Raw genomic sequence first — 16,810 nt, 5'->3', positions numbered from 1 at the left:
GGCGGCGGCGGCGGCGGCGGCGGCGGCGGCGGCGGCGGTGGACACGGCCATGAGGGAGCAGCAGCTCCAGCAGGAACTGGTGCTCCTGAAGCAGCAGCAGGAGCTCCAGAAGCAGCTGCTCTTCGCGGAGTTCCAGAAGAAACACGAAGTGCTCACGAGGCAACACGAGGTCCAGCTGCAGGAGCACATGAAGGTAGGCATCCGCGTGTTTCGGTCGCTCCCCGAAAACCCCCCCGGCCGCAGACTTGCTAGTCGAAAAAACCCTCTCTCCTCGTCACTTCAGTAAAATGTGAATGTGTGTGTGTGCGTGTGCATGTGTGTGTGTGCAAGCAACAACAGGAGCTGTTGGCGGCGAAGCGGCAGCAGGAGCTGGAGCAGAAGAGGAAGCTGGAGCAGCAGAGGCACGAGGAGCAGGAGAAGCACCGGCTGGAGCAGCAGCTGCTGCTACTGAGGAACAAGGAGAAGGGCAAAGAGAGTAGGTGACGCCGCCACCGCTGTCCACCCACGAGACGTCGGCACAGAGACGCCGATGCACTCGACTCACCGCCCCTCACTCTTTTCTGATGTGCTTTTTTTCCCATGAAGGTGCCATCGCCAGTACAGAGGTGAAGCTGAAGCTGCAGGAGTTCCTTCTCAATAAGAAAGAGCCCGGCATCGGCGGACTGAACCATTCCTTCTCCCCAAAGTGCTGGTGAGGATTTTATATATATATATAAAAATGAAATGTATATATTTTCATAATGTGAATTTAAGCTGCGTCTTCTGTACTAGCAGTTATTTAGCGATTCCAGTTACAAAAGTGAAAACTGTTTCTCAGTCCCGGATCAGAGTGTGTGATCCCTCGTAATCGCCTCAGCACGGTTGTGTAGTCTGACCCCAGGCTTAAAGGGACAGTTCAGATGTTTTTTGAAGTGGGGTTGTATGAGGTACTTATACTTAGACAGGAGGACCAGCACAGGAGAGAAGCGAGGTATTGCCGCAGAAAAATGTATACCTAAAAATATCAAAATCAGTTAAGGTTTGTATGCTATATTTAGAATATTTTACCGCTTTATTTTGCCGTCAGCCATTTCCAAGTGGGAACTGAAGACATTATGTCACACCCTTTAAAACATCAGAGTTGAAATGCTGAAAAATAGCACCACTTTTTTTTATGAACACGAATTATGTCGATTGGTAACTTTTCCAAAATTGGTCTCTATACGTGTGTATATATACAGTATCTATATGCTGTATCAAGTATTTGACGGCGATACTAATTCAAACTCGTTGACATTTAAAAATGCGTCAGTAAGTAAACATTAGCGGGTCACTCGCGTTGCTTTAGACATAGCTGTAACCTATATGTAAATTAAGACAGGAGGGGATTTGTCTATGATGACACATCATTCTATAAACGTCTATAAAAGTGTCACATCTTGCACACATTGCACATTTCTGTAATGTCCCATATTTTGGGAAATGCACCACAATACGAATTTAACCCTCCAATAGTATAGCCCTGGTATTATTTGAAAAAATAAAAGAAAGAAAAAGGGACTGGATATATTAAATTGTACCTGTTGTCATTTAGGTTGAGATATCCTTAGGATGACACAGTCTGTTCTCACTGAGGATCCTTGTTCGTGTTATGAGGCACATCATAACACCACTTTGATCTCAGAGAACATCCACGTTTTTTGTCGTAGATTTGTGACTTTAATCTCAGGAATGTTTTTTTCTCTAAATATTACTCACCTCCCCTAGCACTGTAATTATTTTTAATATTTTGCACCATCGTACTTTTTACTTTTGGCCTTGAAAGATAATTTTTTTGCCAAGTAAGAGCGATTTGATACTCATAGTGGCTGATAAATACAAAATAAATAATTAATACAACATTTTAATATTAAATTAATACTTTTTTCCTTATGTTTGAATGACAAAAAAATACATTAACAGTAATGTAATCCATGTCTGAAAAGGGCCAGAAAAGACACGATGTCACGTCCAGATAATTTCAACAGTCCCTACAGGAAGAAAACGTCAGGTTTTATGTCAGTCCTCGCAAAGCTTTTTCCCCAAATACAGCAACAGGAAATAACAGGAGAGGCATTCTAGGAAATGTAGGAAATAACTAAGTGAAGTGAAGAAAATTACACTTAGCGGCCGCCTAATTTGCTTTCTCCTCCTGTTTCTCTCTGTGTGTGTGTGTGCAGGGGAGCCCAGCACATCTCTCTAGATCAGGGCTCTCCTCCGCAGAGCAACACCCCAGGAACTCCTCCCTCCTACAAACTGCCCCCGCTGCTGGGGAACTACGAGGGCAAAGACGACTTCCCGCTCCGCAAGACTGGTAGGAGACGGATGCAGACAGTGGGAGGATATGTGTTTTTGTGTGTGTATGTGTGCGTGTGCATGCGTGCGTGATTTGTCACTTTGCCATTTAAAAGTTATCTGACGAAAGATTTTGCGGAGGTGGAGTGTGGTGTGTTTATGTTATATATATATATATGTGTGTGTGAGTCAGTGTGAGTGTGACTCACCAGGGAAGATGTAGCCCAAACCTAAAGGGAACACACACACACACATGCACACACACACCCGCACTGTTTCAGTTCTAACCAGGCGGCAACCTTCGCTTCTGAAAAGTAAAGCTAATGCAGAAGTGCCTTAAACTTGCATTCTCTCTAATGGCCATCAGGGGGCGACTTCTCTGATTGCAAAAAGAAGTCTGATTGTATAGAAGTCTATGAGAAAATGACTCTTGTCTCTTGATTTATTACCTCAGTAAACATTGTATACATGAGTTTATGGTCTCAAAAATCCAAATATGGTCACTTCCATTCGTTGGTTGCAAAAATCCAAGAACAAACTCGATGCTTCAAAACGGCAGTCTACAAACCAATGGGTGACGTCACGACGACTACATCCACTCCTTATATACAGTCAATGGTTCTAACTGATAGACATTTTCAAGTTAGTCAGATCAATCATTGGCCGCCCTGATCCCACATAGTCCATAGGTAAGCAGTGATAAAACATCCAGCTTTTCCAGCTTTTAGGACCGCTGGAAGCTGTTCAGGCTCGAACCAATAAAACCTAGATGCTTTTTTTACCCCTCTTCCTGCTCTTTGCCCTCAACCCTGACTTTTAGACCAAAGCCACCTTAAAATACACCTGCTGTGGCTGCTCATCCAGCAAACCAGCCAGCCGGCCAAAATGTAATGTAGGATTTACCAAGACAGCCTGCTCTCCGATAGTCTCCTGTTGGCAAATCACCAGACGCCTTAAATACTCTGCCGAGCAAAACCCTGCCCTTGAAAAGAGAATGAAACAAATAACACAAGATTAAAAGCTACAGTCACGCAGTGTATATGTTTAGGGCTTTTATTGTGAAAGGTAAGAACGGAAGAAGGGGATCTGATCTACGCTGCCTTTGTCGAGGTTGAAAGGAGGAATAAAGTTTGCCATCTTGGCTCGGACAACGGAGCCTCTGTTGTTGTTGTACTACATAAGATTACCTATTGAAAATATCTGTTCCGAACAACGTGATTGGTTGATGCCTGTATTCGCAATATTAAAGCTGCGAAAAATCGACTTGGCTCCGGAAAAAACACTGACGTCGCTTTTTTTCTGCACCTTAATATTTACGTTCTGTGTGAAATGACAAAAACGGAGGTTTGAATGAACATATTGTGGAGAAGAAAACAATATCAGAGTATTTGTAACAAAATACCTCGCTATCGGTATTAGGATGATATTGTAGGGTTGAGCATTGGTGCTTTTCAAAATATCTATATATATCATTTTAGATGAGATTTATGATAAATAATCAGCCACAATGTGGACATGATGACTGAGTGCGTAAAGGCAAATAATAGAACTGGTAAATTCAGAAAATGACATTGTTTTACTGTAATGCAGCCTAGAAAAACCAGGAAAAGACAACACTTATATAACAATAATGGGTTATCCGAAACCTAAGAGAATATCAGTATATATAGCCCAGCCCTAGTGCCAATTAATTGCACGGAAACACATTTCTTGGCCCCAAGCTGAGCCGGTTTCACCCCCCCTCTCCCCCTGCCTCCAGTCTCGGAGCCCAACCTGAAGGTGCGTTCACGGTTGAAGCAGAAGGTGGCAGAGAGGCGGAGCTCTCCGCTCCTCCGTAGGAAGGACGGAACCGTTATCAGCACCTTTAAGAAGAGAGCCATAGAGATATCAGGTGAACACACACAATGCTGCACATGACAGTGTTCTGCATTCTGAAAGAAGCAGTCATAAAAACACAGTAATAGTGTGTTAAGTGTAATGTGTAATTTGCATTTTATGAGTTAACTCTCTCCCTGTCGATCTCTCGCTCTCTTTTTCTGTGTCTTTGTCTCTCGACCAGTCTCCTCTCTCTGTAACAGCGCTCCAGGTTCTGGTCCCAGCAGTCCCAACAGTTCCAACTCGGCTATCGCTAACGGCAACACGGGGTCGGTCCCCAACATACAGACTGAGGTACATCAACACTTTATTTTTATGGTTCCTTTACACTCACCGACTCATGCTGGTTCCATTTACACCAGTCCTGTCTTCATACTGGACACACAGCTCCAGCCTGCCCCCTACAGTTCACTGTGGTTTGTACATTTACAAAATAAGTGTTGACCTTTTCTGGAAAAATTGAAAATACATCAAAACCTGTGCAGAAATGAAAAGGTAACATGCTGTAACAGTTGAAACTAAAGCGGTTTTATAGTTACATTAATAATAAAGAAGACTCGAAGGGGAATTCTGAAAGGGTGTGTCTTAATATGGAATTTTAAATATGTGATAGATGGGATGGAACTGACGGTGAAGAATAAAATGTTCCACAGTCTGACCCTTTAAAAACCTCTTGCAGGATATTGTTCTTTGCATTATTTAAATAGTTTAAATGGCTCTAAAATAAAAACAGCTCGAGCATTCATTCTTTTCTATCATTACGTCACGTTTCATGCAGAACGTAACGGAACTATCAACGCCTTTACAGTGTCAAATATAAAAAAATGGCTCAAATTATGTTCGTTGTGTTGAAAAATCTTCTGTTCATGTTTCGAAAGTTTTAATTATTCAAGAAAGAATATGTATATTGTGTATCTCTATTCAAATTTCAGATATGTTTCATTATTTAATAATTCATTACTTAAAATAATTATTATGGTTTGTTGAATTCCATAACCTTTTAGCTTAGGTTGTAGATTTTAGGGATGTGAAGCATTTGAAGATAATCCCAAGAAATTAGATTCGATAGATTTACTTCGAACATGTTAACAAATTATAAGAATCACAAAAGTACCAATAGAGGCACCATTACAATTACAGTTCCGAGGGTTAAGGCAGAATGAAAAACCAACGTCAAGACTTATTGCAGCTGTGTGGACATTTAAAAACACAGGTCCAAGAAAAATGTCTCAACCACCGGTGGACACTTTTATTAAGATGGAAAATATCTTGGGCATCCTCGAGTCAACTTAGAAAAGACTCAAGATTATGTGTTTGGTTTGGTTTTTAGGGGAAATATAGCAGCACGTTGTCAGCGTAGCATCGATAAGGAATGTTTTATAAACTGATCCCAGCAGAGGCATGTTTAATTCAAAGTAAATAGGGTGTAAAATATAACCTGGGAGTAACACAAGAGACAGTAGCACAAAAGTCTATGTTGTAGATTAGAAACAAACCACTCTGAGGGGTTCAAATTGAACGCCTAATAAACATTTGAATCAATACTTTGGTACAGCCTGAAACGTTTTAGATTATCTCTCCAGGTTATTTCATTCAAGGTTGAATCACAGAATACTCAAACCTAACCACTCACTAGGGAGGAGTTTATTATGGGCTGTACTGTATCAACTACTTCCTTAAGAGGGCACTGAACAGATGTTAACAGGTTGTGGATGTTTCCTTGTTGGAGAGCATGGTCCTCCTTTTATAAACGGGGATAATGAGGCTTGTAAATACCGGCTCACAAGCATCATCATCATTTATCCCAATATGTGCAGGTTGGCTTTTACATGAGGATTGAAGCCTGGAGACAATTGAGATCATTGGCAGATGTGTTTGATAGGGCTCAACAGGAACTTTTAAAAGCGGGCTGCCACCCTGGCAACCGGGCATCAGCTTTCGGTTGCTTCTATTTGCTTAAAACGCTCCTGTGTGCACGTAAGTAAAGGCACCAGTGCAATTTCAGCGTTGTTTGGTTCCGGTTCTGTGACAGCAATATTTAAATATCACTAATGTAACAAATACTAAATATTTATTTATTTTTGCTGTTTGCCGTCCCTATTTTTTTCTCAAAATGGTTGCCAATGGCGACTTGGCAACTGTTGCTTTCGAGCCCTGTGAATATTATTTAGTTATTAAATATGCATTGAAACAGCCAAGCCCAGGAAAGAAGCACTAGAAAGAGGATTCAGAGAGTGAACAGACTTGATTTGAGAGAGATTCTGTTCATCGGTGCTTACGGTAGATGTTAAAAACAATGGTTACCATAGCAACTTGGAAGAATCTACAGTGAATCTACAGCGATTAACCATCAGACCAACCCCTCAACTTCCGCTGAGACTCCACGGAGCAAGACTCTTCAACTAACCAGTCTGCCTACGTGTCTGTCTGTCTGTCTGTCTGCAGCTGAGATCTCTCCATCAGACGCTGGGGGCTGATGGGACATTGAGTCCTCTGAATCTTTACACCTCGCCCTCCTTGCCGAATATATCCCTGGGCCTCCCTGCCAACTCACACATCACGGTGGGTCAACGCAGCACATACGCACTCCAAAAAATATAGAGGCTCACAAAAACGCATACTGAAAATATGTAACACCAGCATCCTGTAGAAGAGAATGAGACGATTAGTAATGTTATCTTCACAGTAGACAAAATGTAGGGTTGCTGCTTCTGTTCTCTCTGGGGCTCAGTGTGCAGGACAAGACAGAAATGCTGCACAATTGGCTGTTCACTAGTTAGTTACTGTTGCAGATGCAGTTTTCAATGCTTAAGGAGGCAGATTTATAACAGTGTCTTAAATAGTTATAGTATTTCAACCAGAAATTAAAGCTGCGAGCAGCGATGTACGGGCCCTCGCATCCTCCCGGACGTCGGGGGTACTGGCGGGATGCCGGCAGAAGCGGCCATAAATATCTGCGACCATCAGACAGCGAGCCCACGACTTAGACGCATTTTTAATGCTTGGACTGTGTGACACTGGAAATTATGTTGTGCAAATATTTCACCAGTTCCTGTATCTACTATGTGGCGCTAGAGAACACGCGCAAACATGCATTATGTTGCTCTATATCAAGTATAGACCACATCATGTATATCCAATTCAGTGTCACATAACGCTGTCTTCCTGTTGCCAGTAGGTGGCACTATGACTTTAAGTGGAAATTGGCTCATAGACATCCTCAGGCCATGACTATTATCAAGTATGGCAAGTTTGGGACAGATTTGAGCAAGTCCAGTGGAGTTACATCAGCTTGTTTAACGGCGAATCACTTAAAATGGCCGCCATGCCACGGCTACGCCATTCCAGCAAACGTGAAACTTTTAGTAACTTTTAATTGCAACAGTCTTTAGATTATACTGACCAAATATGAAGTGGATCTGACAAAGTCCCTAGGAGGAGTTCGTTAAAGTATAGCGACTAGAAAGCATGCGAAAATTCACACAAAAATCAAAATGGCCGACTTTCCGTTAGTTTTAGAGCATGGTCGCAAGACATTTATTTTTAAGTCTTGATATGATACACGTGCCTACGAAATTGCATACATGTAGGTCAAACGTAGCGCTGGGGCTGCGTTTTTGAATATTTGTAGGGGGCGCTATCGAGGCAATTTGAAAGGGTCAAGCCAAAAAGCCATATGAAATATTTATTTCCATCACCTATGACACCTGTGCAAAGTTCCAAGGCTTGTTGAGCATCCTAAGCCACAGAAAAATAAGCTTCATTTTTCATGGCGAATGACGCGTTGCCACGGCAACAGCGTTTAACGACAACTCACAATATTCATGATGAAGCATCATCATTGTCTTACAAATTACCTTACCATATTTGAGAGTGATCTGGGAAACTTCCTAGTCGAAGTACATCAAAGTATAAAACTTGTCATTTCCTTGTGCCAGTAGGTGGCGCTATGACTTTGTGAAAATGTTGGCATGGAAATGTGTTCAGGCCTGGACCAGCATCATGCAAAACAAGTTTGGGGCAGATTGAATAAAGTACCTTGTAGTTACAACAACTTCCTCTTTTCATGGCGAACGGCACGAAATGTGCCTGACATGGGCGCCACATAAAACGAAGGTCGTTCAATGTCAGTACACCATTTCAGTAACTTTTCATCATGAATGTCTTTAGATCATCTTGACCAAATTTGAAGTTGATTGTATAAATTCTGTGGGAGGAGTTCGTTAAAGTACAATGCCTGAAAACAATGAAAAATGCCTCAAAATGCAAAGAAATGGGAGTATTACTGCATCGCCCCCGAGAGGTTGTATGGAATAAAAATTTGAGGGTATATTACAGGACACAATGTGAACATATGCTAAAGCTTTCGTGATGATAAGCCACATGGTTTTGAAGTTATATATATTGCTGTAGAAGGCCAATTCCTCATGAAATTCATTGGTCCATATATTCTTAATGCAATAAGATATCAACAAACTTTTCATAACTGTTGATGATAGATATCCAATAATGATTTACAGCAAATTTGGTACCAATCAGACACGGGGTCTAGGAGAAGTGATTTTTTTTTTTTTTTTTACAAAATTCAAAATGGCGGAAGATTTTGGTAGGCGGAGCTTAGGGTCCCAAGAGGATTTTTTGTAGAACTCATTCAGTTGCTCATGTCTGTAAAATCTTAAGTAATTTGGACATACGGGCTGTCGGGGCTTACCTTTCCAACTTCTAGGGGGCGCTAGCGAGTCATTTTGTCACGCTCGAGCATTGGACCCATAAAATATAAAAATGTTCCACAGTCCTGATATGCTCGCCAAATATGGGGAGGTTGGGGACATGTCAGATACCCTTAAACGGTTTTTCATTGGAGGGAATAAGAATAATAATTAAAGCTGCAAGCAGCGATGTACGGGCCCTCGCATCCTCCCGCACGTCGGGGGTACTGGCGGGATGACGGCAGAAGCGGCCATAAATATCTGCGACCATCAGACAGCGAGCCCACAAGGTAGACGTATTTTTAATGCTTTGACTGTGTGACACTGGAAATTATGTAACGCAAATATTTCACCAGTTCCTGTATCCACTATGTGGCGCTAGAGAACACGCGCAAACATGCATTATTTTGCTCGATATCAAGTATAGGCCACATTGTGTAAATCCAATTCAGTGTGTCACATAACGCTGTCTCCCTGTTGCCAGTAGGTGGCACTATGACTTTAAGTGGAAATTGGCTCATAGACATCCTCAGGCCATGACTATTATCAAGTATGGCAAGTTTGGGACAGATTTGAGCAAGTCCAGTGGAGTTACATCAGCTTGTTTAACGGCGAATCACTTAAAATGGCCGCCATGCCACGGCTACGCCATTCCATTAAACGTAAAACTTTTAGTAACTTTTAATTGCAACAGTCTTTAGATTATACTGACCAAATTTGAAGTGGATCTGACAAAGTCCCTAGGAGGAGTTTGTTAAAGTATAGCGACTTGAAAGCATGGGAAAATTCACACAAAAATCAAAATGGCCGCCTTTCCGTTAATTTTAGAGCATGGTCCCAAGACACTTTTTTTTAAGTCTTCATATGATACACGTGGCTACCAAATTGCATACATGTAGGTCAAACGTAGCGCTGGGGCTGGGTTTTTGAATATTTGTAGGGGGCGCTATCGAGGCAATTTGAAAGTGTCAAGCCAAAAAGCCATATGAAATATTTATTTCCATCACCTATGACACCTCTGCAAAGTTCCAAGGCTTGTTGAGCATCCTAAGCCACAGAAAAATAAGCTTCATTTTTCATGGCGAATGACGCGTTGCCACGGCAACAGCGTTTAACGACAACTCACAATATTCATGATGAAGCATCATCATTGTCTTACAAATTACCTTACCATATTTGAGAGTGATCTGGGCAACTTCCTAGTCGAAGTACATCAAAGTGTAAAACTTGTCATTTCCTTGTGCCAGTAGGTGGCGCTATGACTTTGTGAAAATGTTGGCATGGAGATGTGTTCAGGCCTGGACCAGCATCATGCAAAACAAGTTTGAGGCAGATTGAATAAAGCACCTTGTAGTTACAACAACTTCCTCTTTCATGGCGAACGGCACGAAATGTGCCTGACATGGGCGCCACATAAAACGAAGGTCGTTCAATGTCAGTACACCATTTCAGTAACTTTTCATCATGAATGTCTTTAGATCATCTTGACGAAATTTGAAGTTGATTGTATAAATTCTGTGGGAGGAGTTCGTTAAAGTACAATGCCTGAAAACAATGAAAAATGCCTCAAAATGCAAAGAAATGGGAGTATTACTGCATCGCCCCCTAGAGGTTGTATGGAATAAGAATTTGAGGGTATGTTACAGGACACAATGTGAACATATGCTACAGATTTCGTGATGATAAGCCACATGGTTTTGAAATTATATATATTGCTGTAGAAGGCCAATTCCTCATGAAATTCATTGGTCCATATATTCTTAATGCAATAAGATATCAACAAACTTTTCATAACTGTTGATGATAGATATCCAATAATGATTTACAGCAAATTTGGTACCAATCAGACCCAGGGTCTAGGAGAAGTGATTTTTTTTTTTTTTTTACAAAATTCAAAATGGCGGAAGATTTTGGTAGGCGGAGCTTAGGGTCCCAAGAGGATTTTTTGTAGAACTCATTCAGTTGCTCATGTCTGTAAAATCTTAAGTAATTTGGACATACGGGCTGTCGGGGCTTGCCTTTCCAACTTCTAGGGGGCGCTAGCGAGTCATTTTGTCATGCTCGAGCATTGGACCCATAAAATATCAAAATTTCCCGCAGTCCTGATATGCTCGCCATAGGGAGGTTGGGGACATGTCAGATACCCTTAAACGCATTTTCATCATAGGGAAGAATAATAATTCCTACAGATACAATAGGGACCTCGCGGACCCGACGTTGTCGGTGCTCGGGCCCTAATAAGAAGAAGAAGAATTCCTACAGATACAATAGGGACCTCGCGGACCCGACGTTGTCGGTGCTCGGGCCCTAATAAAAAGGAAAAACAGTCTGAAATGATTGCTGTTCATTTTGATCAACTCTAGTGATTGAGTGGTGGCTGCCTTGACTTGTCTGTGTGGTAACCATGGTAATGCCCCTCCCCCAGACCTCCCAGGCACTGTCCAACCAGCAAGAGGCTGAGCGTCAAGCCATCCTATCGCTGCGAGGGGGCGGAGCTCTAACAGGGAAGTTCCTCTCCACATCCTCCCTACCCGCAGGTAAGCTTCCCCATAGCTCATAATTATAAGTTATTACACTTTCATTATTACGTTTCAGTAATATACATTGTAGCTACTGTATATAAATATGTATGCAAGTAACAGTATCGTTCAATAGGATTTATTCACATGGAGAAACATTTAGTTTTCAAAGTTGATTCTATTATTTGGAGCGAGCCATGACTTATTAATGTTTCTTTGCAGGGGTGGGGCATGAGGTAGAGACAGCGCCCCCCAGCTCTCATTCCGCCCATTCCTCGTTATTGCAACATGTACTACTGCTGGAGCAGGCCAGACAACAGACTGCTATGCTAGCTGGTACCTACACACACACAAGTATACTTAAGTGCATGCTAACATCCAGGTTAGTGTCCACCCTTAACTCATTGTCTGTCTGCTATGACCCTCCGCCTACTTAGTCCCCATGTACAGCCAGTCGCCGCTGGTTACGGCAGAGAGAGGCGTGTCCAGCGGCATGCGGGCGGTCAACAAGTTGCCTCGCCACCGGCCGTTGGCTCGGACCCAGAGTGCACCTCTGCCCCAGTCCCCCCAGGCCCTGCAGCAGCTGGTGGTCCAGCAGCAACACCAGCACTTCCTGGAGAAACACTACAAGGTTAAAAAAAACAAAAAAAAAAACTTTCACACACGCACAAATTCACACACGAGCACGCTCACTCACTAACATCACTGTGTGTGTGTATATAGATTCTATCGAAAGTGGCGGAGCTTCCTAGGCCTCCGCCCACTCACCCGGAGGAGACTGAGGAGGAGCTAACAGAGACCAATGACATGCAGGAGGACGACGAAGGGGCGAGCCTACACAGGTGTGGCATTTTTGACAGCAGTCAGCATCAATGACTGAGCAAGTGTCTTTATGTCTATATACTGTATGTTACGTTACCGTACCTGTCCCTCTGACCAATCAGGCTTCAGAAGGAGGGGTCAGACGACAGCACACCCTCCTCCGAGCGGCTCGGTGTGCACGTGAAGAGTGAGGAAGAGCATGGGAGCGTGCACGTGAAAGGGGAGAGCACAGAGAGCGAGCTGGATGAAGAGGAGGAAGACGACGACATCATCCAGCTGAGGGAGGGCGACGAAGAGGAGAGGGGGAGCTACACGCAGGTTTGTGTGCTTGCAATGCACAGAGACACCAGTCGGTGTGATGCTAGTGAGGCTAGGATAATTAATAACTAGAAAATGCATTTCCTGCTGAAAATGCGTTGGAATGCTGAAAGCTGAAATGAACTGCTGAAACATTGCTGAAAATAGAAATCCAATGAAAAAAAAATTGCAAAAAGCTTAATAATTCAAAAACTTTAAAGATTACAAATATGATAAGTCATATCACCCCTCTCCTGAAAGAGCTGAACATTTTAATATTTGAATGGTTTCTGTGGCTTAAAAAATGTCAGCAGTAGTGATATTTGTTGTAGTAGTAGTAGTAGTAGTAGTAGTAGTAGTAGAAGTTGTAGTTGTAGTAGAAGTATTATAAGTAGTAGAAGTATTAGTAGCATTAGAATAACTGTGTGTGTGTGGGGGGTCCTCTAAAAGTATCCAAGACCTGAATGACTGTATGAGTGACACATAGAGAGAGGAGTGTGTGTGCTCGTGTGTCTGTGAGTCTGTGTGTTTATCAACATTGCTGATTACCTTAATCACGAACACCTGTGTGCCAGCAGCCTGTTCTGCTGCGCAATACACACCCATTATAAAGGCATTAAAGAACTGAAAAAATCATAAAAGTCAAAATGGGACAGTTCAAAAAGTTAAAAAGATATCAAAAAGCTGAATTATGCGGCAATAGATCAGGGTTTTTTCAACATTTTAAAGTTGAAATGGTGTCTGTAGCTGAAAGTATGAGGAAGTTGAAGGATTTGAAAATATTCTCCATAGAAACCCATTAAAAAAAAAGTTGCAAAAAGCTTAATATTTCATAAAGTTTAAAAATTAGAAATATAAAAAGATATAGCTTAAATGTCCTTAAAAAGCTGAACATAGTTTAGTAGTAGCTTAAAAGTCTGTAGCTTAAAAAATGAAGAAGCAGAAGCGTTTCAACGAAGTGTACGGAAGAAATAGTTGAATAAAGAAACAGGATACCATTTATTGTTGGAATGCTTAACAGCATTCCAACAATAAATGGTTGAAATAGTTAGCTAAAATAATGCATGAATAATTGAAACACTTGAAACAAATCCAGGATCTGGCTCTCCAAGTCTTAGTAGTTCGACTGCAAAACAAGACCAAGCTAAGCGTTGTTCGTTTGTAACAATATCCACTTGTTTTTATTGTGTCACTCAACGGCCACTTTGACATTGGTTGAAACGAACACGTTTAGAACATGATGGGACGGATCGACGAAGGGTTACTTGAGCTCTTCTGGTAGCAATGCGGGGGCATCGTCAGGTTCTCGGGTCAGTCTTAAACTCGAGGCCTTTTGGTTGCGTAGAATCCTCATCCCACAGAGGGATGAATCACACAAACGCATCATCGGCCCGACCTCCTGCTGTTTTCAGCCTCACTGTGTTTGCTCCGTTGCAGATGTTGCCATGTTTTAGATATCTTACTCATCGCAGCTGACGGCCGGCCTTGTTACAGTACCTCAGTCCAAACCCGAGATGGCTCCGGGTGTGTTTTCAGCCTCGCACGATTTTTTTCACACACAAAGGTCCTGAGTGCGTTTGCGTGTCACTCTCGAGTTTTCCTTTTTTCTCTTGTTGTGCTCCTTGGTCAGAGAAACAACACATTGTGTGCAGTTGGAGTGTGGACTGCTGAGGCCATTTTGATCACAACACAAGTTATTACTGTAAATATACAGCATATCGACCTTCTCAAATCTGTTGCCAGTGGAGAATTTATGATCTACGCCTCCTATTTGTTCTGTCCTCTTCAGCCATTTAAATCAGGTGATCCCACAGCTAGATCATTTCACATTTCCTCTGTTCTGACTCCTGCTACCCAGACCATGTCTCCCTGAAATGCCAGAATAGGAGAACATATATTTTCTGGGTTGCTCGTTGAGCAGTATTAGCTTAAGCCTCTAGCATTTAACACTGCATAAATTAGCCTAGCAGCTAGCAGACTTTTTTGTTACTCATAGCTCGTCTTCTCTTACCTGGTTTAAGGTACCGCATCTCCCCGACAGAGCACCTGCATAAATTGAATTTCGGCCTGCATGCACGTTTTTATTTGAGTGTTTGCCCCGCCCACGATGAAACAGAGAGCAGAGGAGAGGAGAAAAAAATAACGTGGCAGTTACGGACACCAAAACGTGGTCAAGACTCTCACACTGAGCTGAAAGTGCACATAAATATAAAAATAAAATATGAAAAATAGTGGAAACGTTGTTTAACCCAAGTTGAAGTACTGTTCTTATTTTGCCCAGTGAATGTGTACGTTTTGAAAAGCATTATATTTCACGTCTGCATCTGCCCCAAGTGAGTCATTACGATAAACAGAAGGCATAATAATATATAATTCCACCCTGGGAGAAACTTGATGTTCTCTCTCGCAATTAGGTGGAAAAAAAGATATGTGCGCTCGCACCTGACTGCAACGGGAGGGGGTCAAATCATTTTAGACCTTCATGTTGATATTGTACCATTATACATACAATACCATATAAATATAAAGACTTATATTAGCCTATAATTGAAGTCAAACAGGATATTGTCAACATAATTGGGAAGTGTTCAAACTCAAAATTGCTTCAAAGTAAATATATATACAATCCGTTAACTTAGGGTTGTGTAACAGCAGACTGACTCCTAAGACAAGTTTGGACCACTGATGAATGGATCAGTCCAAAATCTTAAATTACATTTAAAAAAAATGTCCTCTCTCCATAAGCACACAAGTACAGGATGAGTCATCTACAGAAAGCTTTGACATTTTACAGAAACAGAGAAAAGGGTGGGATTTTGTGACATGTACATATGGTCAGTGAAGCTCAAGCAGAGACACACACTGACACACACACACACACACGATTGCTGACGCTGCAGTGACATCACCAGCCTGGTGACTCAACCACTGGACTCGTTGCTGTGTGTCTTTCTGTACGTCTGTATATCTTGAAGTGTCTGTCTGTGTGTGTGTGTTTTAGTGTCCACCCACACATGATGAGTCACCCAGTTCGCAGCAGGGAGCACAGCAACACTCCCTATATATAGACGCGACAGAAGACGCGCACGTGTGCGTGTGTGTGTATGTGTGTGCGCGTGCGTCTGCAGTGCTCGGACCCCACCTCAGAATCATTCCGTGGAGGTTGTCGATCATCGGTGAAGCTGAACACGAATGTAATAGTGAAAAGTGTTGTTGTTGCAATGGTCCATTGATTTTCTAAATCAGTCAATACGTAAATCCTGAGTTTTAGCCCGTATTCGTGCACTGATGCACTTGTATAGAATTATAGTAATTTCAGTTTGTGTGTGTGTGTGTGTGTGTGTGTGTGTGTGTGTGTGATGAAGGGAGGGGTGTTGGTGTTAAGCATGACACACAAACACACACACACGCCGATCTCTATGAATCAGAACTTTCTCTCCTCTCTCCTTCCCATCAGGCCTTGCAGCACCTGGGTGTGTTCCAATCTCCGTTGCCCCACAGACCTCTGGGAAGAGCGCAGTCCTCGCCCGCGGCCACCGTCAATCCCATCAAACACCTCTTCACCACCGGTCAGTTTCTTTCTGTGTGCACGTCTGGTTGTCGTCAGTTTTTGTAGCATCAGCCGTGTCAGTCCGCCCACTGAAAGACACCATGGCTGTTGCCTAGCAACGTGGGGGGGGGGGCTGCTGACTCTCTGTCGTGTTACACACTTGCCTTTTCAATGCGACTTCTCTCATCCGATCACGTCGGGATGCATTAACTGTCTCTGAGGAGAGCAATCAGTATTTTAGCATAACAGCTTTTAAGTACCAAAATTAGCAGGGGACTTTTATTTTGAAGAATTTTTAGGAAGCGGCTATTCTTCAATAGAACAAATCTACTTATACTGCAGGGAGGAAGAGTATAACATTGGACTTTAATTGTGAAAATTTTACAGGGAATGGAATGCTGTTTATCCACCGGTTTATAGCCGCTCCTTTGACCACGAAATATACTGTATATCCAACTACTCTCCGATCCGGCGGGTCGCTTTGAAGTATGAGCTTTGAACTGGTGCATCCGATGACAAAATTCACATTGAAAAATCAACTGAAGTGAACTGATTGAAATAGCATCAGTTCTTAAGTATCGTTTTGTCTATTGTAGCTAATTTCCTGGTTTATGAGAATAGTGGATCACGTTCAAGTGTGAAATCCCCAATATGCTGCATTAATGCTGCTGCTGTTTGCTGTCAGTACAAAGCCAGTATTTCCCTTTTATCGGTTTAACATTAAA

At 42.4% G+C, this 16,810-nt stretch overlaps 1 protein-coding gene across 1 annotated transcript in view; it reads left to right on the top strand.

Moving 5' to 3' along the window:
* The first annotated feature begins 48 nt into the window (after positions 1 to 48).
* The window catches only part of hdac5 (histone deacetylase 5), a 39,831-nt gene continuing 23,069 nt past the window's right edge, over positions 49 to 16,810 (top strand). Inside the window, exons 1-13 of the mRNA XM_079177749.1 lie at positions 49 to 193; positions 331 to 475; positions 586 to 691; positions 2,199 to 2,332; positions 4,073 to 4,204; positions 4,373 to 4,482; positions 6,634 to 6,750; positions 11,323 to 11,434; positions 11,639 to 11,752; positions 11,854 to 12,047; positions 12,140 to 12,258; positions 12,361 to 12,556; positions 15,993 to 16,104. Coding sequence (XP_079033875.1) covers positions 50 to 193; positions 331 to 475; positions 586 to 691; positions 2,199 to 2,332; positions 4,073 to 4,204; positions 4,373 to 4,482; positions 6,634 to 6,750; positions 11,323 to 11,434; positions 11,639 to 11,752; positions 11,854 to 12,047; positions 12,140 to 12,258; positions 12,361 to 12,556; positions 15,993 to 16,104 — 1,735 coding nt within the window. The 5' untranslated portion in view covers position 49. The remainder of the gene's footprint in view (positions 194 to 330; positions 476 to 585; positions 692 to 2,198; positions 2,333 to 4,072; positions 4,205 to 4,372; positions 4,483 to 6,633; positions 6,751 to 11,322; positions 11,435 to 11,638; positions 11,753 to 11,853; positions 12,048 to 12,139; positions 12,259 to 12,360; positions 12,557 to 15,992; positions 16,105 to 16,810) is intronic.

The sequence above is a fragment of the Pholis gunnellus genome (genome assembly GCF_910591455.1).
Source record: "Pholis gunnellus genome assembly, chromosome: 17".
NCBI classification, from domain to species: Eukaryota; Metazoa; Chordata; class Actinopteri; order Perciformes; family Pholidae; genus Pholis; species Pholis gunnellus.
Note: the sequence above shows the minus strand (reverse complement) of the source record. Positions and strands in the feature narration are given on the sequence as shown.